The 21,938-nt window shown below is 42.6% G+C and overlaps 1 protein-coding gene across 3 annotated transcripts in view; it reads left to right on the forward strand.

The window, feature by feature from the left end:
- The window catches only part of vwf (von Willebrand factor), a 33,998-nt gene extending 14,864 nt beyond the window's left edge, over positions 1 to 19,134 (forward strand). Inside the window, exons 29-56 of one of the 3 annotated variants that reach the window (XR_008601202.1) lie at positions 187 to 1,357; positions 1,445 to 1,549; positions 2,702 to 2,845; positions 2,927 to 3,070; positions 3,154 to 3,318; positions 3,451 to 3,497; positions 3,611 to 3,788; positions 3,997 to 4,238; positions 4,358 to 4,547; positions 4,663 to 5,004; positions 5,110 to 5,348; positions 5,551 to 5,653; positions 5,762 to 5,833; positions 6,623 to 6,727; positions 6,808 to 7,013; positions 7,104 to 7,253; positions 7,329 to 7,445; positions 7,595 to 7,775; positions 8,014 to 8,054; positions 8,149 to 8,265; positions 8,580 to 8,678; positions 8,962 to 9,090; positions 9,191 to 9,230; positions 9,316 to 9,413; positions 13,384 to 13,499; positions 15,799 to 15,924; positions 17,024 to 17,069; positions 17,712 to 19,134. Coding sequence is in view for 1 of the 3 variants with exons in the window: in XM_055009310.1 (XP_054865285.1) it covers positions 187 to 1,357; positions 1,445 to 1,549; positions 2,702 to 2,845; positions 2,927 to 3,070; positions 3,154 to 3,318; positions 3,451 to 3,497; positions 3,611 to 3,788; positions 3,997 to 4,238; positions 4,358 to 4,547; positions 4,663 to 5,004; positions 5,110 to 5,348; positions 5,551 to 5,653; positions 5,762 to 5,833; positions 6,623 to 6,727; positions 6,808 to 7,013; positions 7,104 to 7,253; positions 7,329 to 7,445; positions 7,595 to 7,775; positions 8,014 to 8,054; positions 8,149 to 8,265; positions 8,580 to 8,678; positions 8,962 to 9,090; positions 9,191 to 9,230; positions 9,316 to 9,413; positions 9,625 to 9,810 (4,611 nt within the window). In the remaining 2 variants the exon portion in view is untranslated. Of the gene's footprint in view, positions 1 to 186; positions 1,358 to 1,444; positions 1,550 to 2,701; positions 2,846 to 2,926; positions 3,071 to 3,153; positions 3,319 to 3,450; positions 3,498 to 3,610; positions 3,789 to 3,996; positions 4,239 to 4,357; positions 4,548 to 4,662; positions 5,005 to 5,109; positions 5,349 to 5,550; positions 5,654 to 5,761; positions 5,834 to 6,622; positions 6,728 to 6,807; positions 7,014 to 7,103; positions 7,254 to 7,328; positions 7,446 to 7,594; positions 7,776 to 8,013; positions 8,055 to 8,148; positions 8,266 to 8,579; positions 8,679 to 8,961; positions 9,091 to 9,190; positions 9,231 to 9,315; positions 9,414 to 9,624; positions 9,919 to 13,383; positions 13,500 to 15,798; positions 15,925 to 17,023; positions 17,070 to 17,711 lie in introns of those variants that run through there. The other 2 variants (XR_008601203.1, XM_055009310.1) reach the window with 2 other exon arrangements.
- Positions 19,135 to 21,938: the final 2,804 nt, after the last annotated feature.

The raw sequence follows: 21,938 nt of genomic DNA on the forward strand, positions 1-21,938 counted from the left end.
GTAATTAAACACAAATATACAAGTGTGTATTCTTGCACAAATATACAGTACAGTGTGTTGAATAATACTTCACTGATCAAATTTATCTCAGAAATAAGCTGCTTGGTTGACTAATGGAAGCTGAAAATGACAGTTAGGATCTGCACCTGGTTGCTTGATCTACCTGTTTGTCTCGCTCATTTATACCTGCAGGTTCAGAAGTGGCTGTTTAAGAAGACTGTGCATGAGCTGCATTACACAGGAGGAGATGCAGCCTTCTTGGATGAGGCCGTCAAATATCTTGCTATCAACATCTACGACAAGAATAAGCGTGAGAATGCTGGCCGCGTTGCCATTATCTTGACAGCCAGCGCTAATCCTCGCCATGTCCGCTCCATTGTCAAGATGCTCCGCAAAAAAGCCATCACCACCCTAACAGTGGCACTGGGTCCTGGGGTAGACATGGGGCAAATTAATGACATTACAAAAGCCAATGAGGACAATAGGGCTTATGTGCTGAGCAGCACAAATGAGCTCCCTGATCGTCTGTTAGAGCTAACAGATTACCTCTGCACCTTGGGGATGGAGCCTGAGGTGGTTAAACCTCCAGCACCGAAGTCCACACCGGGTAAAGCTCCGAAGTCCACAACCACTACCACCACCCCAGTTCCTCACCTGGAGCCAAACCCCACACATCTCCCCAACACTCGTGCATCCACCGCACCCTCTGGCCTGTCTCCCATCACTACATCGCCGTCTTCCCTCTCTCCAGCCAAAGACGTGACATTCATCCTGGAAGGCTCTGATTCTGTCGGTGAGACCAACTTCAACAAGTCGCTAATCTTCCTGGAGGAAGTTATCTCAAAGCTGACTGAGGATGAAGAGTTAATTCGCATCACTGTGATCCAATATTCAATTACGGTCACTGTTGAGATTAGTCGCTGGGAGGTGAGACACCACAGAACCCGACTGCTGCAACGACTGAGGGAGATTCGTTGGAGAGGTGGAAGCAAAACAAACACTGGGACAGCTGTCACGACAGCTATCCAAGAAATGGCTACAGTCCAGCCCTCACCTGGCCCCACCCCTCCGCAGCTAGTCTTCCTCGTGACAGAAAACCCACCGACTGACACAGTGACACGTCCACCATCTACACACACCCACACTCATGTGTATCCAATTGGTGTTGGACCAAAAGTACAGGAAATTGACTTGTTCCCATTCAGCTCCCCTCAGCGCCCACTGATGGTGGATGACTACACCCATCTGACAACACTGGTCCACCGCATAGTCAATATCACACGCACCACAGTCATTCCACTCTCACCTACACTGCCACCTCTTGTCGTCCCAACACACTCCAGCCTGCCACCCACAGGTACATTGACAAACCTATTTATTTTCATCAAGCATTGTACAAAAACTCATTACCCTGTATTAACTTGTAAACATTTTGTTTACACAGTGCCATGTAAGACACCCGTAGATGTGATGTTCCTGCTGAAGGCTGGACAGCAGTTTGAGGACATGAAGACATTTGTCAAAGCTTTTATCAGTAATTCTGACATAGGTAGGTGTGACCAAAATGTTGACTGTATTTCTCCATTTTTAGGATGCACTGCTTTTCAGTGATGTGTAGAATTATTTGTTCCACCTGTTTTTATTTAGTCTGTTTTTGGCAATGACATTCCAAATACTTGCACATATTTCCAGGACATTTAGGGGACAAAGGGGCCTTTCTTAAATGCAATCTGCGATTTGGACAGTTACACATTCTTGGTTTCTCAGGCTCTGTACTTCAGCACGTTCAATTTGAGCAGGTTTACACCAATATTGAATGCACTATGTGTTAGCCCTGTTAGTGCACAAAATCTAAGGGTTTAAAAGTAACTAGACATTCGACCATTAGAGGTTTTTGGACCTATGTGTTGTTTCAAAGCTACACGTGGCTCCGAGTGGAATAAAGGTTCAGAATTGCTATTTAGACTGAGGTGGATTTTTCTGTCAATATGCAGAGTACAGATATGAACATACAAGAGAAGAAGAAAATAATGACACTGAAAACAAAACTCCATGAAAGGCATATCAAAGGTAGCTGGTTTGACAAAGTCAACAGTTGGGTACATTCTAAAAAAAAAAAATTGCAGTGAAAGCCAAGGAGAATATCACAGGGAAGATGGAAGCCATCACACATATGTGAGTCGAGGAATCTGGTACGTTATTGATTACAAAGGATTTTTGCAACATATCTTTCAATATGACTTGGTTTTACTGTCCATTTCTGATTTATGAACCCTTAAACTTTGGACATGATGTGTTCAACGGGTTTTGTCTCCCACACTGTTTCTTTTATGTGACGCTGGTCAAATCAAAACTGAGACTTGACACTTTAATGTAGTATCTCTTGTTATATTTTAAAGTGAGTGTTCTAAAATGCCTGAAGAGTGAAAAAAAAATGCAGAACTGTCCAAATACTTTTGCACGTAGACTTTGGGAAACCAGGGAGGTACACGGGGTGGATGAATCTTTTCTAGTAGGATCTAACTTGCTTTAAAGGTGTGCAAGTTCTTTGGGGTTTTTTTTGTCATCGCATAGCTTTATAAAAATCTATGCAATGAGACCAAGATACATAAATTCTGCTAGTGCTGAGTCAAGTGACCAAAGAGTAGATGTTGTTTTCCTGCATTTCTATAGTGATTTAATTGTGCGTTTATATGTGCAGGGCAGAACACCACTCATGTAAGTGTGGTTCAGTATGGTGACACCAACACAGCAGAGATCACATGGAAGAATGAGCAAAGCAAATCGGAGCTCCTGAAACTGGTGGAGAGCATTCCAAGCAGGACCACTGCAGCCCCTGCACTAGGTATTAGACACTTAAACAAACATGAACATGCATTAAAGCAGATGGACGCTTCCGTATACTTACTATTCTTTTTGTCTGCAGGCTCTGCACTGCAATTCGCTGTGCAAACGTCCATCTCACCAGTCAGTGGTGGAAGAGTTGGCATAGCCAAGGCTGTGGTAATGCTGGTGACTGACAAATCAACTGATGATATCAAAGAAGCAGCTAATGAGGCCCTGGCGGCAGGTAATTAAGCTACCAATAAAATGAATAACTCAATTCAAGGCTTAGTTAGTATGTTTTCATCCTCCCTCTTCCTCCTTCCTCAGGTGTGTCAGTTTTCCCCATCGGGGTTGGACCAGGCTATGACAGGAGTGAACTTGGTGTGCTTGGCCGCCATGGCAACCAAGACAACTCTCTACACCTGAACAGCATGGACCAGTTGCGGATGTTGCTGACTCTGGACAGTAGTTACGCAGAGCGAATCTGCAGAGGTGCTTACAAACATGCACACATTTACTTATTTTTTTCCCGGCAAAGTTAATTCTATTCATTTATACAATTTCAATGAGATTAGGTGGATAAACGATGACATTAATGGAAAAGTTTCATCCTTTGTTTTTCAGCGGGGCCACCAGGAGTGTGTGTTGATGATAATGGAAATGAGAGAAAGGTGAGCGTTATCAGCTCAGGTTCAAAACAAAGTGCAGCTGTACAGCAACCTTTTATAAACATCAAAGAATTACTTGAAAGAAATTGTGCATCTTTTATTTCCATATGTTTCAGCCTGGCGAGTCCTGGCTGCTGGAGGACGGCTGCCACTCACTCCTGTGCCACCCCAGTGGGGCAGTGACAGTACAGAATCACAAAGTCAGCTGCGACAGGCTGGAGCCGCCAGCATGCAGAAACAACATGCCGCCTGTCAGAGTCCAGGAAACCTGTGGCTGCCACTGGGAATGCCCTTGTATGTACATCAAAATCATCAAATGGCTTCTCAAGTTTCTAGCATTGGACTAGACATGCCTGTATGAAGTTTACATCATTGCCCACTTGCGGTTAACAATGCATGCTGGGAGCTAGCATTCTAGTCTATTTATAATGACTATTAATAGATGACATGTTTCTGGCTGCTGTACAAACACTCTCTTCCTCCTCCATGTGTGTGCTGACAGGCATGTGTATGGGCAGCTCCACCAATCATGTGGTGAGGTTTGACAGCTTGGCACTTAGGCTGGATGGGGAGGGTTTGTGCTCCTACACACTTCTCACTGTCAGCAGAGGCGTCAATGAAGGGTCAGAGGTCAAACTACACAGTGGACGTTGTCAAGACTCTGCGAATTACAACCAAGTCTGCATGAAAGCCATGGAGGTGATCCATGGACCACATAAGCTCCTGCTGAAGGATGACATGACGGTAAGCTGTGTGTGCGTATCGTTTTTTAGGACACCTGCAATGACACTGAAATTGATTTTTATAAGAGAGTTTATAAATGTTTCTTTATCCCTTGTGGGGACTTGTGTTTATTTGATCAGGCTGTGATTGATCGTGAAGAGCTTGCACTGCCGTGGCGCTTCTCTGGCCTGGAGCTGGTGCGCTATGGAGGAGTGATGCTGCAGCTGAAATCAGATCACGGCTACGTCTTGACTTTCACCCCTCAAAGCAATGAGTTTACGATCACATTACTCAGCTCGACCATCAGTGGTCAAACTGCTGGACTCTGCGGTAACAGAAATATAGACCCATTTGTTTAAAACTACAAAATAGCCCTGCTTCTCCCTGTGTCAGTTTCTGTATTTGCCTTTTCCTCTAACCTCGGTTCTCTATATCTTTCTCTCAGGTGCCTGTGGGGAGGAGAAAGTTAATGTCCTCTCTTTACGTAATGGCAACTCGACCACCGACCAGCCAGCCTTTATCTCAGACTGGACTGTGGCTGAGGACGGTGGTGTGTGCCTGCCAAAACGGAGGGCAGTGTGTGTGTCTGGAGCAGCGATGGGATGTCAGGCCCTTCGTTCTGAGGTGTTTGAACCATGTCACGCATACATTCCCGTCCAAGTTTTTCTCAGCAAGTGTGAGGAACAGGCATGTGAGGAGTCCGATGTGTGCGAGCTAATTTCTGCCTACGCACGCCTCTGTAGACAGAGAGGCGTGTGCGTGGACTGGAGGAGCCCCCACCTCTGTCGTAAGTCCATTTGTGATGTGCTATTGAGTATTTATCTTTCAATCCAGTGGAAAGCACTTTAACACCTGAGCCTAGAGCTATACTTAACTCTGTTCTCTTTTGCAGCATTACAGTGCCCGACTTCCATGGAGTATGATGCATGTCGGACAGGGTGTGTACAGGACTGTGGTAGCCTCCAGACGTTGCCAGGCGACTGGTCGGTTGCTAGGGGTAACGAGTCATCCTGTATGGACACACCTACTGAAGGCTGTTTCTGCACTGGAGGGATGGTTTTGCATCACGGACGGTGTGTATCACCAGAGGCATGCGGGCAGTGTGTCGACCAACATGGGAAGACATATATGGTGAGACACAAAACAAGAAAAACGTGACTTAGCAAGTTCTTAATTAAAGATGCTATAGATTATAACGTATATAATATTCTATTAGAATAATATGGGGCAACTGTGAAAGTGTTAACAGTAAAGTGTGATTTGACTGCCCTCTACTGTTTATTCTAACAAAACACAGCAGTGAAATCAACATGGTTTTCCTTTGTTTTCACAGTATATGCAGAGTTGGGTACCGGATGAGAACCCATGCTTGATTTGCATGTGCTTAGACCAACAACGCATCAACTGCACAGCCCGGCCCTGCAATGATGTCAAAGGTCACCACTTGTTGCTCCTCTTTTTGTTCATGTCATCTGTTTTTCTGCTTTTTCTACACCAGAAAAATACTGACAGCTTTTTAATTAAGCATCTGTATGTGTGTGTAGCTCCAGTGTGTGGACCCTGTGAGATCCTGAAAGAAAAGAGAGAATCCAAGTGCTGCCCTGAGTATGAGTGTGGTATGTTAAAGCAAAAGTATCTTTATTGCAATGTTTTCATTTCCAGATTTATTATTACAGCAGACTCATCAAATGAGAGACAAATGCACCCAAAAAATAGTGAGCTCCTACTTGCACCGATTGTATAGGTAACACTTACAATACAGTACACAGTAATGAGTGTAAAACAAGTCAGAAAAGACCTGATAATTATTGAATCACAAATGTTTATACCTTGAATACCTTTGAATCAAGGACTGTATAGATAGTGATGTGTTAGAACAGGCAGAGACCAGTCAGTAGATAACTGTTAATTCAGAAATATCTGTGAAACAAAATAATGATCACTTTCTTCATATTGCTGTTCCTGATTAATTCTGAACCAGCCACTACGTACCTTAAACTAGATACTATTACTAATGATTTATTCATTTGTTATTCTGTATGTGCTCTGTGGTTTTCTTATTAAGGGAACTGATTTGGCTCATTAATAATTACTCATGAAAAGAAAAGCCAAAGCCCAGAAGTAGATAAAGCAGATTGCAATGAAGGAGTTGTTGCTAGTTTGTCCAGCTCACAACTAATTACCTGATGAGCCATTATTCCTATAAGTATCTTTTAATCGTTTCTTTACTATCTCATAATTACTCATAATATAGTCCCTGATTCTGTGCTATTTAGGAGGAACTCCTTAATCATTCATTGATAACCGATTGTTGCTGATTCATTCCTCTGATTCATTTCCTAGCTACTCGGATTTTGTGTACTTTGCCCACCTGCAATGGACTGACTCACTTTATGACTTTCCAGTGTGTGATATGGTGAATTGTGACCTACCTGAAGTGCCCCGTTGCGAGGATGGTCAGACTGTGGTGCTGAAAAACCCCGGAGAATGTCAACCTATACACGAGTGCGGTATGTTAACACACTGCAAACACACAGACGGGAACAGTGATCTCTTTGACATAACCTTTTCTATCTCCTTTCTGTCTCAGTGTGCAAAAAGGAAGAGTGCGCTCTTCAAGCTCCCCCCTCCTGTCCAGCACATCGCCAACTGTCAGTCAAAAAGACAAAGTGCTGTGATGTGTTTGAATGTGCATGCAGCTGCCAGAACTCCACTCACAGCTGCCCCACTGGGTTCATCACATCCACATCTACCAACGACTGTGGCTGCACAGAGACCAACTGCCTGCCAGACAAGGTGAGTTTGTGTTTGGACTCAACTCTGAATGCAGCATGTTTCCATGTTTGTGCTGTTGAATAATGTCCATGTTATCATGTGTGTCTCCAGGTGTGCGTGGTTGGTGGCGTTTCTCATCCAGTGGGGAGTGAATGGGAGGAAGGGTGTGAGAAGTGCAGTTGCACCCAGCTACAGGACAAAGACACTTCACTCCACATTGCTCAGTGCAAACCACCAGTTTGTGATCAGACCTGCCCTCTTGTGAGATTCACACACACAACATACATTTACGTTTGCAAATTTGAGCTTCTATAGTCTTTTTTTTATATATTTCAGGGCTCAACATACACTCCATCAGAAGGAGAGTGCTGTGGGAAGTGCACACCAACCAGCTGTGTGGAGTCAGTGGGAGATATGCGAGGGGACACACTTATTGGGGGAAACCTCAGACGTGTATGTGTCTAGAAATACTGCCTACTATCACGTATCACTCCACTCAGTCTATATATGTATGCACAGAGAAGCACACATCTATATAGTTAATGCTGCAATTTCTCTTTTCTCGTAGCTGATTTCATTTTAATCTTCGTCTCTGTTTGTAGGTGGGTGAGGTCTGGCCGTCTCCACATGATAAATGTGTCTTACATCAGTGTGTGAAGGTGAAAGATGAGGTGTTCATCTCTTCAACAAACATCAGCTGCTCTGCTATGGACGCTCCATCCTGCCCGCTGGGAACTGAGTTACGCTGCAACACCCAGGACTGCTGCCCTCGCTGCCACTGTGGTAAACACACATGCATTTGTGCATACAGAAAATGAATCATCAAACTTTTACTCCACTAAATGTTCTGTTAAGTCATACACAGTGTTTGTATATCAAGTTGCAGTTGCAGTGTCTGTACAGCAGATGGCTCTCTCATATTGGTGTAATCCGAGTATAGGTTATCCTGACTTGACCTTATAAATACTGACGTTTAATATACTGTTTAATGAACGGCAATAAAAATTGTTTCTCTCTACAGCCCCTATGGATGCCTGTGTTCTCAATAACACTGTGATAGGAGTAAGTCATTCAGAAAAGCAACGTTCATTTTCATGTAGGAAAGACTTTCGCATAGTACATTCTGTATCCCATCTTGATATATGTGTTTGTACAGGCAGGAGAAAGGATGATGATGGATGTGTGTACACACTGTGAGTGTAACATGGAGGCCGGTGCAGTGAAGAAATACAAACTGTCCTGCAGACAAATCAGCTGTCCCTCTTGCCCCATGGTAACCATCATCACATCATTATTTTCTATTGTCACCATAATGATTTGTCACCTTCATCATAACAAATTAAGGAATTTAAACATTAATCATTTTCATCAAAGATTCTCTAATCCTTTGACTGCATTCCTTCGTTGCTCATCATTAATGTGTGGCCACATGATCTCTCCATAACTCGCTCTATTCTAAGAGGTAAACACTGAATTATTTATTGCCGCAAAATGCTCCGGCTAAATGTATGTTTTTGTATTTACAGTAATGTCCTCCTGATGTCTTCCTGTATAGCTAACAATGTGAATTAACCGCAACGTTTGCAGGGATACACTCTGCAGAAGGAGGAAGACGCTTGCTGTGGCCGCTGTGTTCCCACTGCCTGTGTCATGCAAAGGCCCGATGGAAACCTCTTCAATCTGCAAGTAGGTGCTCTGCAGAAAAAATGATGCCTTGCTCATCAGCCCTTTCACACACAGAATGCAAACATGCTGCAGTACTCATTAACTGTTTGGTATTATGTAAGGTATGATGTTAACACTACACTAATACCGAGCAATACAAAAAAACAAAAGCAGATAAGACCTGTTAAAATTTGTCTATATTAATATTTCTATATTTTGTTTTCATTTATTAACTTTTAGGGTCTAGAACACAGCTTTAGGATGGAACTATATTTAATGAGCATGTGTGTCATCTTCCTTCCAGGTAAACACCACTAGCGAGGACGGTTGCAACTCGTATACCTGTGGTGTAAACAGTAAAGGAGGTCTTGTCCTGCAGACCAAAGTGACAACCTGCCCTCCTTTTAACCGCCAAGCCTGCCTGGATCAGGGGGTACGACCTCCAGCCATCTCACAGTATTTCATGAGCTACACTTTTCTATCTGCCACAAATTTGCATTACTGTTTTTCCCTCTTCATGTGTTTATTTTCAGGGGAAAGTGAGCCAGATTGGAACCACCTGCTGTGAAGCGTGTAAGTAGAGCTGTCTGCTTTGCAAGGCTGGTATACTTTCTTTTAAAAAATGCAGCCATTTTGATGTTAATGTGCATGTGTGAAGGTACTGAGCCAGAGTGTCGAAGGACAGCGGGAACACTTGACTACATTAAAGTGGATGACTGCCAATCAGAGCACCAGATAGAACTGCACTACTGTGAGGTAAGAGTCCAAACACACATGCACACACTTTTAAAGAACGATTAATGCTTTTTCCACCTGGGATTAGCCTACAAAGTTCAGTGAAATCATAACACTGTCCTGCCCCGTCCCACCCTCTCTGTCCCTCCCTGTGATGCTCTGCATCCTTCCATCTGTCTGTCTGTCTGTCTGTCTGTCTGTCTGTCTGTCTGTCTGTCTGTCTGTGTCTCAGGGAAAATGTCGCAGTAAGTCCATGTACTCCCTGCAGAGGGCTGCTGTGGAGCAGGAGTGTGTGTGCTGCGCTGCCGTGGAGACAGAGCCTCTCAGTGTTCCTGTCTTGTGTGCAAATGGCACTCACAGCCACCACACTGTCCAGTCTGTCACTGCATGTGACTGTCTATCCAAACACTGCACTTAGAGAAAGCAAGAGAGAAAAAGAGTTTATAAATGTAGATGCTTTGTGTATATCCAAGTACCCATAAAAACATAGCTACATAAATAATAATAAAACAAAGTTGCCAGTTTCTGTAAGCATCACCCTTTGTGTTTTGTTATAATTTGGATATTTCTAGTAAAATGTGTTTGTAGAAATTGATGTTTGTTATTTAGGTGTATAAAAGTATAACGGTTCCTTCTGGTGAAAATCGAGTTTTGCTGACTTTATTAACATTTCTATATGCTTTATTTTATATGCTAGAAGGCATATCATGAGTGAAATTTGAAATCAGTGCCATGGCTGAGCATTTCCACCTTGAAACTGCAATACACCAATGATGGTCTCAAAAATACAGATTCAGACTTCTAAAGTTTCATATATAACAAACATAAAGAACCAGTTCTGTCAGCTGGCAGGGTGGGGCTTTTTCTATCATTATTGTTCCTCAGAATATGTTCAGCTGAATTACTCCAATATTTTACAACTTCCCATCGTGTAGTCTAAAGTAGTTATACAGTGTAGAGACTCAAGCCAACTGAGTGGCAGAGGTGTGGGTGGAGACAGAGCAGGGACCTTTTAGGCCAATATATTCTTAAGGATGCAGCAGCTTAGAGTCGCATCTAAGCCATTTTAAGGCAGGAAGGGATTTTCATGGAAAAAAAAAGTCTAAATGTGGAACTTTGATTCACAGAGGTGAGTTTTTAGGGATTTTACCAATGACCTGAATAAAAAGCTATTTTCTGATATTCTATATCAGAATTACTATTAATATATTCTGTTTAATTAGGTTTCTGAGATTACCTGTGAATTTTAAACAAGTTTAAAAATGAATCCTTATTGCATTTTATTCCAACAAAAATTCTAAAATATCAATGGTGGAATATATATTACATTCAGTTTTTAAGTTCAACTATTATATCTGACTATTCCATTCTACTATACTTCCAATCCACCATGTTTCGGAGGGAAACGCACTCTCTATAAAAAAGTGTTCACTCGGATGTTTTCCCCATTTATTGCTTCTCAACTCTGAATCATGGTAAATTTATTCTGACTTTACTGACAAGACTTTACCTAAAAAGATTCTTTCATATCAAAGCGAAAGCAGATTTCTACAAAATAATGTCTATTAAACAAAAAAAAATGTAAAACACGTGTCGCCATAAGTATTCACCTTCTTTTAAAGGCCTAGAAGTCACACAAATAGTTAAATGGAGATCATCTGAGCACAGTGAATGTGTTTCAAGTTATTATAGTATAAAGACACCTGTATCTGGAAGGTCCACGTCATCACAAACACATCACCCCAACTGTGAAGCATGGTGGTGGCAGCATCATGATGTAGGGATGATTCTCAGTAGCAGGCCCTGGAAGGCTTGTAAAGGCCTGTTAGAGGAGATAGATTTGTTTTCCAGCAAAAAAAAATACCTGAACATGCAGTCAAAGCTGCACAGAAATGGTTTAAAGACAACAAGGTGAACATTCTTGAGTGGATGAAACAGATTCTAGACCTCAATCCAATTGAAAATTTATGGCTGGACTTAAAAAGGGCTCTTCACTCGTGGCGATACCTCTGCAACCTGACAGAGCTTAAGCAGTTTTGCAAAGGCAATTGGGGTAAATTTGTAGTGTCCATATGTAGAAGGCTGTCCACACACTCCAATCACATACTTTACATTTTATATTTTTTAAAGAATTGTCATTACTGTGTAGACATTTGTTTTCACCGTGGCATAAAAGAGCCCCTTTTTGTAAATTCATGTCAAAATGCCCAGATATATTCATCACAATTCAATGCTGAAAAGCAGTAAAAGGTGCAAAGTTCCAAGGTGGGTGAATACTTTTTATAGGCCTTGTATATTTGTTACTCCACTACCTTTAATCACTAGCACAGATAGAAAAAAAATAACCCTACAATATATAGTTCAATGAAATGACCCCACTTTTACCCTTTACACATCAGTGCATCAATGACAATAACATACTGAGTATTAAGACTCACTGGAGACATTTTTCTGCGTTGTGAGCACTTTATTTTTAATACTTAAAGTGCAGTTTGTCGAGAAAATGTACTTTTGTGACACATTCAATGCAAGCTACTCAGAAAAGAACCCGAATGTTCCTCCACCACATTTACAGATTCGCAAATACAAAACTGTTAATTAAAGCTGCAAGCAGCGTTGGACGGGTCCTCGCATCCATGCTGGTCGTCCAGGTGGCGCTGCGACCGAGAGTGTATATTGGCCTATGGATGTGATCACGTCCGCACTCTGATGACACATATAACATTTCAGGCAGATCGGACCATGTCCAGGTTAGTTATAGAGCTTTTCCTTCTATCCAACAGGTGGCGCTATGACTGTGGCTGTATTTCAGCATGTGAACGTCATCAGGGCGGGACTCTGATCATACATGTAAAGTTTGAGGCAGATTAGAGTATGTTTAGGGCAGTTACACAGCAGTTGATGTGTCATGTGGAAGCATCAAAGTTCAGGAGCCTTGCCATGGCCACGCCCTCAGACTTTTGCGGAGCATTTTGATAACTTTTGATCACCCATGTGTGCAGTACATCCTGGCTGAATTTCATATCTGTCGATGTTACCCTGTTTGAGTTGATAGCTTTTCAAAATGTCTAAAAATGACCCAAAATTGAAGGTTGGTGTTAAATTCTAGAAAGAAGAAGATTAAAGAAAGAAAATACATAAAAAAGAAGCAATTAAATAAATGGGAAAAAGTTAAGACAATTAAACTTTTATAAAGTATGGGGGGAAAAAGATGTAAGAAATTAAAGAATTGTATTTAATAAATAAACAGGAAATTTGTAAATAAGTGTTGTAGTCTTTTGCAGTTAATTGGCGTAGTGAGAGACAGCCAGACAATGGGGTAGAAATAAGAATGAGAACAACTAATATAGCACAGGGTTGCGAGCGGGAATCGAACCAGGGCCTCAGCATTGAGGACCAACTACATGCGTCAGTGGCTTAACCCACAGAGCTATATGATCACACATGTTGGCTGTCAGCAAAGGTGTATCAATCCAATAGAAAGTCCAGGGGTAGGGTTCGGGTTACAGAGGAAGGTCCTGACAGTAGCAATGTACCAAAAACATGGATATAAAATTATACATTTTTTCATAATTTAATATTAAGTCACACTAGCCAAAAAATTCTTAGAATAAAGTTGGGGTTTTTCCGTCAGCCGTTGTGGTTGCACTGTACCTTTAGGTTATCTAGATCTACAACGGCTGAAGGAAAAACCACGGATTAATTTCTCAGAATATTCGGCTGCTTAGTATTAACATTAAAAATATTTATGTGTAATATTAATTACCCTATTTTTTTCATTACAACTGTAAGGACCTTCCTCTCCAACCCTAACCCTACCCCTAGACTTTCTATTGGATTAATACACGTTTTCAAGACCAGAACATGTGTGGTCATGTAGCTCTACGGGTTACGCCTGTGATGTTCAGGACTCATTCTTGTATTTTACACTCTCTGATGTTTTCTTTTCTTCATGTCTAGTGTGTGAATCATTTCTGGTTTGTCTCTTCAGTGTCTCATGTGGCCCTGCAGCTTCTCCTCCTCCACCTCCTCCTGAAGCCTTCATCTTCTTCATCATCAGCTGCTCAGTGACTCTGTTGGACGTCTCACCGTGTGGCAGCAGCTCAGGTCAGTGGTGAAGATCCTCTTTATCAGCTCCACACCCACAGACGTAGTGAACGCAGCGTCTGTTGTTGTGCTAATAAGAAGCTGCATCTGAGCAGCAGCAGCTCTTTTCACTCCAGCCTCAGTCACACATGGAGTCAGAGCAACACTCTGTCAGAGCTGATTCCTCAATGTTAGATCTGATTAATCTCTCTCTAGTAACAGGTTATGTACCACAGGCTTTTAAGGTTGCTGTAATCAAACCTTTACTTAAAAAGCCCACTCTAGATCCAGATGTTTTAGCCAACTATAGACCAGTTTCCAACCTCCCATTTCTCTCCAAAATTCTGGAAAGAACAGTTGCAAATCAATTATGTGAACATTTACAAAGGAATAGCTTGTTTGAAGAGTTTCAGTCAGGCTTCAGAGTGCATCATAGCACAGAAACAGCTCTGGTGAAAGTTACTAATGACCTTCTCATAGCGTCAGATAATGGACTGGTCTCTATACTTATTTTATTGGACCTTAGTGCAGCATTCGATACAATCGACCACAAACTTTTATTACAGCGACTAGAACATTCTATTGGCATTAAAGGGACAGCACTGGACTGGTTTAAATCCTACTTATCAGACAGGTTCCAGTTTGTGCATGTCAACAATGACTCTTCTGAGCATACTAGGGTTAATCATGGAGTTCCTCAGGGTTCTGTCTTAGGACCAATACTGTTCACATTATACATGCTTCCCTTAGGCAACATTATTAGGAAGCACTGTATTAATTTCCATTGTTATGCTGACGACACTCAATTGTATTTATCTATGAAGCCAAATGAAACTAATCAGCTAGCTAGACTGCAAGATTGTCTTAAGGACATAAAGACCTGGATGACCTATAATTTCTTACTACTAAATTCAGACAAGACTGAAGTCATTGTATTTGGCCCCAAACATCTTAGAGAATTGCTTTCAAAGCATATAGCTACTCTGGATGGCATTACATTGGCCTCCAGTACTACTGTGAGGAACCTCGGTGTTATCTTTGACCAGGACATGTCCTTTAACTCGCACATAAAACAAATCTGTAGGACTTCCTTTTTCCACCTGAGAAATATTGTGAAAATCAGGAACATCCTGTCTCAGAGTGATGCAGAAAAACTAGTCCATGCATTTGTTACTTCTAGGCTTGACTACTGTAATTCCTTATTATCAGGTTGTCCCAAAAGCTCTCTGAAACATCTACAGCTGATCCAAAATGCTGCAGCCAGAGTACTGACGGGAGTTAGCAAGAGAGATCATATTTCTCCTATATTGGATTCTCTTCATTGGCTTCCTGTTAAATCTAGAATAGAATTCAAAATCCTTCTTCTGACATATAAAGCTCTTAACAACCAATCTCCATCATATCTTAAAGACCTGATAGTACCATATTATCCTAGCAGAACTCTTCGCTCTCAGACTGCAGGCTTACTTGTTGTTCCTAGAATCTCTAAAAGTAGAATGGGAGGCAGAGCCTTCAGTTATCAGGCGCCTCTCCTGTGGAACCAGCTCCCAGTTTGGGTTCGGGAGGCGGACACCCTCTCTATTTTTAAGACCAGGCTTAAAACCTTCCTTTTCGACAAAGCTTATAGTTAGGGCTGACTGGGGGACCCTGACGGGGTATGCTTGTGTTTTCATTTGCACAACTGACTTCCCCTCTTGACGTCCCTTAGTTCTGCCCCTAGTTATGCTGCTATAGGCCTAGACTGCTGGGGAACCTCTCTTGATGCACTGAGCCCTTCTCTAACTACCTATGTATTTACTACATATACCATTATTGCATTACATTCACTCTGTTTCTTTCTGTGTCCTTTCTCCGAGTGTCCCTGGTCCCAGAGCTGGATGCTGGATGCTTCAGATGTGTGGCTGTGTTTTATGGTCCTTGTGTCCCACCCCCCACCTCTCTATCTCTACCCCTCTATCTCTACCTCTACCCCTCTATCTCTACCTTTCTACCTCTTCTGTCCCTCTCAACCCGCCCGGCCAGCAGGCAGATGGTTCCCCCCACATTAGAGCCGGGTTCTGCTCGAGGTTTTTTTCCCTGTTAAAAGGGTGTTTTCCTTGCCACTGTCGCCTTTTGGCTTGCTCTGGGGGTCAGGCATATTGGTTCTGTAAAGCGTCTCGAGACAATTTGACTGTAATTGGCGCTATATAAATAAAATTGAATTGAAAATTGAATTGAACTGAGGGCTCTCAGCAGTTTTCTACCCATTTAAGAACAGGACAAACCGAACAAGCTGTTGTATCGATTTGTCCACGATTTCCTCTCATGTGTCCATTTTAAGGAGTTTGCAGTCAACCAAGGCCGACTCAGAATCACTCCCACCGGGAAGATCTGTGAAGGAAGGTCCACCCGGCTGGTCCAGAAGCTCCGGTCCAGCAGAGCAGCGTCAGGATGGAGACGTAACCGGGTGAGTTAACTAGAGAGGCGACACATTCACATAGAAAATCCAACAATTCCTTCGGTTTTTACAGTTTGTGACTCTGGTAAATGGTGTCATTTTTCAAAGCTGGTGGGTTTTGGGCTTCACAGATTGAACCTAAATGCTTTTCTTAAACAAACTGCTGAGCTGCTGCACAGTGAAATGTTTGAGTGGAGCTCAGGATGAAAGCATCAGAGCTGTTTTACATGTTTTTATGTTCAGCTAATATCATTTCCTCTGGACAATGTTTGTGGTGTTAGAAGTGGACGTTTGTAGGGAGTTTTCAGTTGTAATACTTAAATGCATAAATATTTGCAGTGGTGGTTTCACTGCAAGCATCTACTGATGTCACCAGTGAAGTAAATAAAAACAGCATTTGTTGAACTTTACGCCTCTCAGTGTCTGCAGTTAGTTTAGCTGAATCAATGCAAAGATATTTCTATTTTTCTACATGACAGGAATGTCAGTGAAATCCAAATGCTAAGAATAAACAAGTGATCTGCCTGGTCACAGATCCCACTTTAATCCAAAATAAAGACTTTGCAAGGAAATGAACTTGAAATATGAGCCACCAGTAAAAGTTGTGATCAGACAGAAGGGCCTGTATTTTATCTTTGGAGAAGTTTAACATGTAAGTTTGTGCAGCTGATCAGTGGTGAGGCCTGTGGATGACTGGAGATGTGCGTGGACACTTAGACGAAGCAGCAAATGTGTTGAAAATGAGTTGTCTTCTCAGAGTCTTGAAGATGTTTTGTCAGAGCTAAGAAAGAAGTAAGAGATCCTGCAGGTGATTGTTGAGTGGTGTTGAGGAATTTGAATGTAGAGGAATAGCAAAGAGATTTTGAAGATATTTAAGCCATAAGTTGTATTTTATTTGTTTGCTGTTCTCTCCCATTTGTAGTGAAGAGAAGTGATTTGACATGAAGAATGTGATTTGTGTGGCTTTGAAATTGTGTTAAAATGTAAAAATGAGTGATGAGGAGAAGAGTGTGACTTTTTAGTATTGTGTTTTTTAGCGTGTTCTTTAAAAGTTGTAGGTAGATTATCTTCTTTTTTTGATTTTGTGGATTGTTTTTTTTTCTTTCAGTGTTGATGTCACCGCCTTGATGAATAGAAGAAAAGCCTGTATTTGGGTATGTAGGACTGGTAGTCCAGAGGTAGTGGTGGTGGTTTGGAACCTGGAGAGTGCAGGTTCAATCCCCCACCCTGCTCAAGCTTTTTTTTTTTTACATTTGGGCAAAATCTGCCTTCGTGCCTTCGTGCCTTCGTGCCTTCGTGCCTTCGTGCCTTCGTGCCTTCGTGCCTTCGTGCCTTCGTGCCTTCGTGCCTTCGTGCCTTCGTGCCTTCGTGCCTTCGTGCCTTCGTGCCTTCGTGCCTTCGTGCCTTCGTGCCTTCGTGCCTTCGTGCCTTCGTGCCTTCGTGCCTTCGTGCCTTCGTGCCTTCGTGCCTTCGTGCCTTCGTGCCTTCGTGCCTTCGTGCCTTCGTGCCTTCGTGCCTTCGTGCCTTCGTGCCTTCGTGCCTTCGTGCCTTCGTGCCTTCGTGCCTTCGTGCCTTCGTGCCTTCGTGCCTTCGTGCCTTCGTGCCTTCGTGCCTTCGTGCCTTCGTGCCTTCGTGCCTTCGTGCCTTCGTGCCTTCGTGCCTTCGTGCCTTCGTGCCTTCGTGCCTTCGTGCCTTCGTGCCTTCGTGCCTTCGTGCCTTCGTGCCTTCGTGCCTTCGTGCCTTCGTGCCTTCGTGCCTTGCTTATGGGTAAATCTCCTTGTTTTCCTTTTTGCCAGATCCAGTCCAGTGACACTCCACTCCACTCCACACCACAGACCACAACCTTTCCACTCCACTATCACCCTCCACAAGGTTCCAAGCAGGGATTCGAACCATGACCATCCACATGACAGACACACACCCTCTGTGTGAGCTATCTGTCACACAAGGTCCCTGGTGGAGTTTGTTGGAATGATGGTTGCAAGAGGTTGTCATGCAGCCAAAGTGTAAAAAGAGCCTTGAGCTGGATTCCAACCAAGGACCTCCTGGATGAGAGGCAGATAACTTACCACTGCACTATCCTTCCTACTGGGTGTAGCTGTTAGTTTTCGTAAATGATGGTACACAAAAGTATTAAGGAAGTGAAGATAATAAAGGTACTAAGGTACCGGGGAGGCAAAAAACTTACCTCTACACCACCTGTCCTACAAGATGTTGCTCTAACTTTGCTTAAATGATGCTATCAACCAGTACTGGCGCAACCAAACGACAAATAAAAGGTGTGAGTGGAGATCTGAATCATGTCAGGTTTGTTTCTGAGACTGAATACACCTGATCTCATCTGATCTGCAAAGCTAAGCAGGGTTGGACCTGGTTAGTATTTGGATGGGAGACTACCTGGGAATACCAGGTGCTGTAAGCTTTTTACTTCTCCTCACAACCTGAACAACACACTGCTAGCGACAGCTATCAACTAAAACCTCTTGGTTTCTTTATTATACACTCTATGAGGTGGATAAGCTGCAGCTCATGCTGATTTATTGCTGCTTCTGGTTGGAGCCAAAGAACAAAGGCTTCACCTGTTGGAGCAGCTGATGTCCTGCAGCCTCTTCACCACAGAAAGCCTCTGACAGCTTCAATTCTTTACACTCTGACTGCAAGACACCAATCACATAGGAACATTTACATGTATGGAACAAAGAGCTGAGCTGACACTCAACATATGTTTGAGCATTTATTGATAAAGACATTCAAACATGTCTAGAGATAGAACACCAACGCACGGTGTAAGAAAGGTCAGAACAGACTTCACCTGCTCAGGAAACTGAGGTCCTTCGGGGTGCAGGGAGCAATTCTGAGGACCTTTTATGGTTGTGTGGTGGTATCAGCCATCCTGTATGGACTGGTCTGCTGGAGCAGCAGCATCACGGCTGCAGACAGGAAGAGACTAAAGAAACTGGTTAAGAAAGCAAGCTCTGTCCTGGGCTGGTGGTAGACAGGAGGATGATGACAAAGCTGTTGTCTATCATGGAGGACATCTCCCACCCCCTGCAGGAAACAGGACCATCACCGGCAGCTCCTTCAGGGACAGACTGCTTCACCCACGATGTTGGAAGGAGGTCCTTCCTTCCTGCAGCAGTCAGACTGTGTTCAATCAAGCCTGCTCCCAGTAGTTCAGATCACCCATGAAGTAACTGCAATAAAATGTAAATAAGTCAATATGTGCAATTTCACAGGGGTTTTTTTTTTCAAGCATTTCTATTTCTTCTCTAAGGAGAAAGCATCTATTTATATCTGTGCACTGAGTGCTGCTTTTTTTTTTTTTTAACTTTTTTTCCTATCTGCTACTGCCACACTGAAAATTTCCCCACTGCAGGATCTACCTATCCATCCATCTATCTATGGTCCATCTACCTCCCTACCTATCTATCCATCCATCCATCCATCCATCCATCCATCCATCCATCCATCCATCCATCCATCCATCCATCTCTCTCACAGGTGTGGGGGTTGATTCACCTGTTCTCAATCACCTTGATCCACGAAGGCCCGGTTCTTCATTCTTCCGCTCTCTGCCAGACCACAGACTTTGAAACCAGAACCTTTCTCCTACAATTAGTCTGGTTTCCCCTTTTTGTTTTCACCTTGGTTTAGTTATCCTTTCTGTGTTGGTTTTAGTTTCATTCGTTAAATAAACTCCTTGTAATCTTTGACCTGTGTCTGCAGATGTCCTGTGACACCAATTATCCCATCTGATATTTAGCATGTTTTTAATTATTGGTCCCATTTCTTAAAAAAAAAAAAAAAAAAAAAAAAAGCCCCCTGAAATCTGAGCAGATAAATGAATGTGAAACTACTTTGGGTCTGCTGCAGCTGCCTCCCTCTGATCTTGTTCCTGCCCACAGCACAATCTGATCAGTGAAACACTGAAGGACAACTTCAGCATGTAAAACATAAATAAGCAAAGGCTGCAACTCGTGATTATTTTAATTTTAACTTAACTTTATGTGCTGTTCAAAAACTTTATTTTTTCTGCAAATGTGTAGTGATTCCAAATCTTGGTTATTGATCTCCTTGATTACAAAAAAAATCTGTATCGACCCGCAAAAAAAAACAAACATGTCAGGCACCGTATGATGTTAACTGTTTGCCTGAATGTTTTTGTTTGAAATCCTCAGTAATAACCTTTGACTGGTTGCTCTTAACCCTGTAAAACTCACTGCTGCAAAAATACAACATCACCTTATTTTTTAATTACTATTTTCTATTATATATATCTGAAATAAACCCTAATCTGTGGGTCTGACAGCAGCGTGAGGTCAAAGAAGCTGCCATCAGCTGCTGCACTTCTGTCCGTCCAGCAGATGGAGCCATGGAGCTGCAGTGAAGTGAAGAGCAGCACAAGGCAACCACCACTTCCATCCACTGACGCATTCAATTTGACTGACGCTAATGTTTTATTGACTTCCAACCACTAAACCAATATGATCACTGATGCACTGAGCTGAAGAAGTAATGTTACATTTCAAACATAACTGGGGAAATAACCGAAACTTCTTCCTTAGGAAAGGAGAAAGTATAAGAGTATAAAGGCAGTGCAAGAATAAATAAGAAAAAAACGGTGCAAAAATTGCCCATAGCATTATATACAGATGACTTTATTCTTAAAAAAAAAAAAAAAACAACAAACATGTAGAAGACTATATACAGAGGATCAGGTTTCAGGTATAGATAGATCGACAGATGAATCCTTACTGTGAAAATATTTAAAGACATTGAACATTGTGCAATATAAGGTCAGTCAGCAGCCTCAGTTCATGCACCAAGAAAACTTTTATGCATTTTTTAAAAATAAATTTTCTCCATTTACAAGGCAGGGAGATAACCGAAACTTCTTCCTTAATAGTTCCTGTTTAGTTTGTATGCTGTGGTGTCAGGATTACTACACGTGGAAATGAATATCAAATTAAAATCATTTCCATATCTTGACAAGTTGTTGCGATCAAAAAGTAAACTAAAGCTGCAAGCAGCGTTGGACGGGTCCTCGCATCCTTGCTGGTCGGCGAATCCACGCACATCCACCAGGTGGCGCTGCGACCGAGAGTGCATGTCGGCCTATGGATGCGATGAGGGCTGGACTCTGATCACACGTGCAAAATTTCAGGCAGATTGGAGCATATTCAGGCTACTTCTAGAGCTTTTCCTGTCCATCCACCAGGTGGCGCTGCGACCGAGAGTGTATATTGGCCTATGGATGTGATCAGGGTCAGACTCTGATCACACGTAAAATTTCAGGCAGATCGGACCATGTCCAGGCTAGTTATAGAGCATTTCCTTCCAACCACCAGGTGGCGCTGCGACCGAGAGTTTATGTCGGCCTATGGATGTGATCAGGACTGGACTCTGATCACACCTGTAAAGTTTGAGGCAGATTGGAGCATGTTTAGGGCAGTTACACAGCAGTTGATGTTTCATGGCGAAGCATCAAAATTCACGAGGCCGCCATGGCCACGCCCTCAGACTTAAGGTGAGCATTTTGATAACTTTTGATCACCCATGCCTGGACTACATCCTGGCCGAATTTCAGCTCTCTCGGTGTTACCCTATGTGAGTTTATAGCTTTTGAAAATGTACAAAAATGACCCAAAATCGTCAAAACGTATGACATATAATTCAAAATGGCCGACTTCCTGTTGGGTTTTGGGCATGGGTGTCAATTACATTTTTGTGTGTCTTGACGAGTTACATATGCCTACCAAGTTTCATGATTCTAGCTAAAACGTACTGGCCGTAGTAACTGTTTGAAAATTTCCAGGTGGCGCTATGGAGCCATTTTGCCACACACATGTGCAGTTTCCCTAAAATATCAAATGGGTTGCCGGTCCAGATATGTGTGGTAATTTTGGCGAGCATTTGAGCATTTTTAACCTATCAAAAAGTACTTTGTTTATTACGGCAACGATGCGTTGCCACGGCAACAGTGTTTTATGAATCGTCAAAATCTTCACACTGTGGCATCGTCT

The sequence above is a fragment of the Amphiprion ocellaris genome, chromosome 3 (assembly GCF_022539595.1).
Source record: "Amphiprion ocellaris isolate individual 3 ecotype Okinawa chromosome 3, ASM2253959v1, whole genome shotgun sequence".
Lineage (NCBI taxonomy): Eukaryota > Metazoa > Chordata > Actinopteri > Pomacentridae > Amphiprion > Amphiprion ocellaris.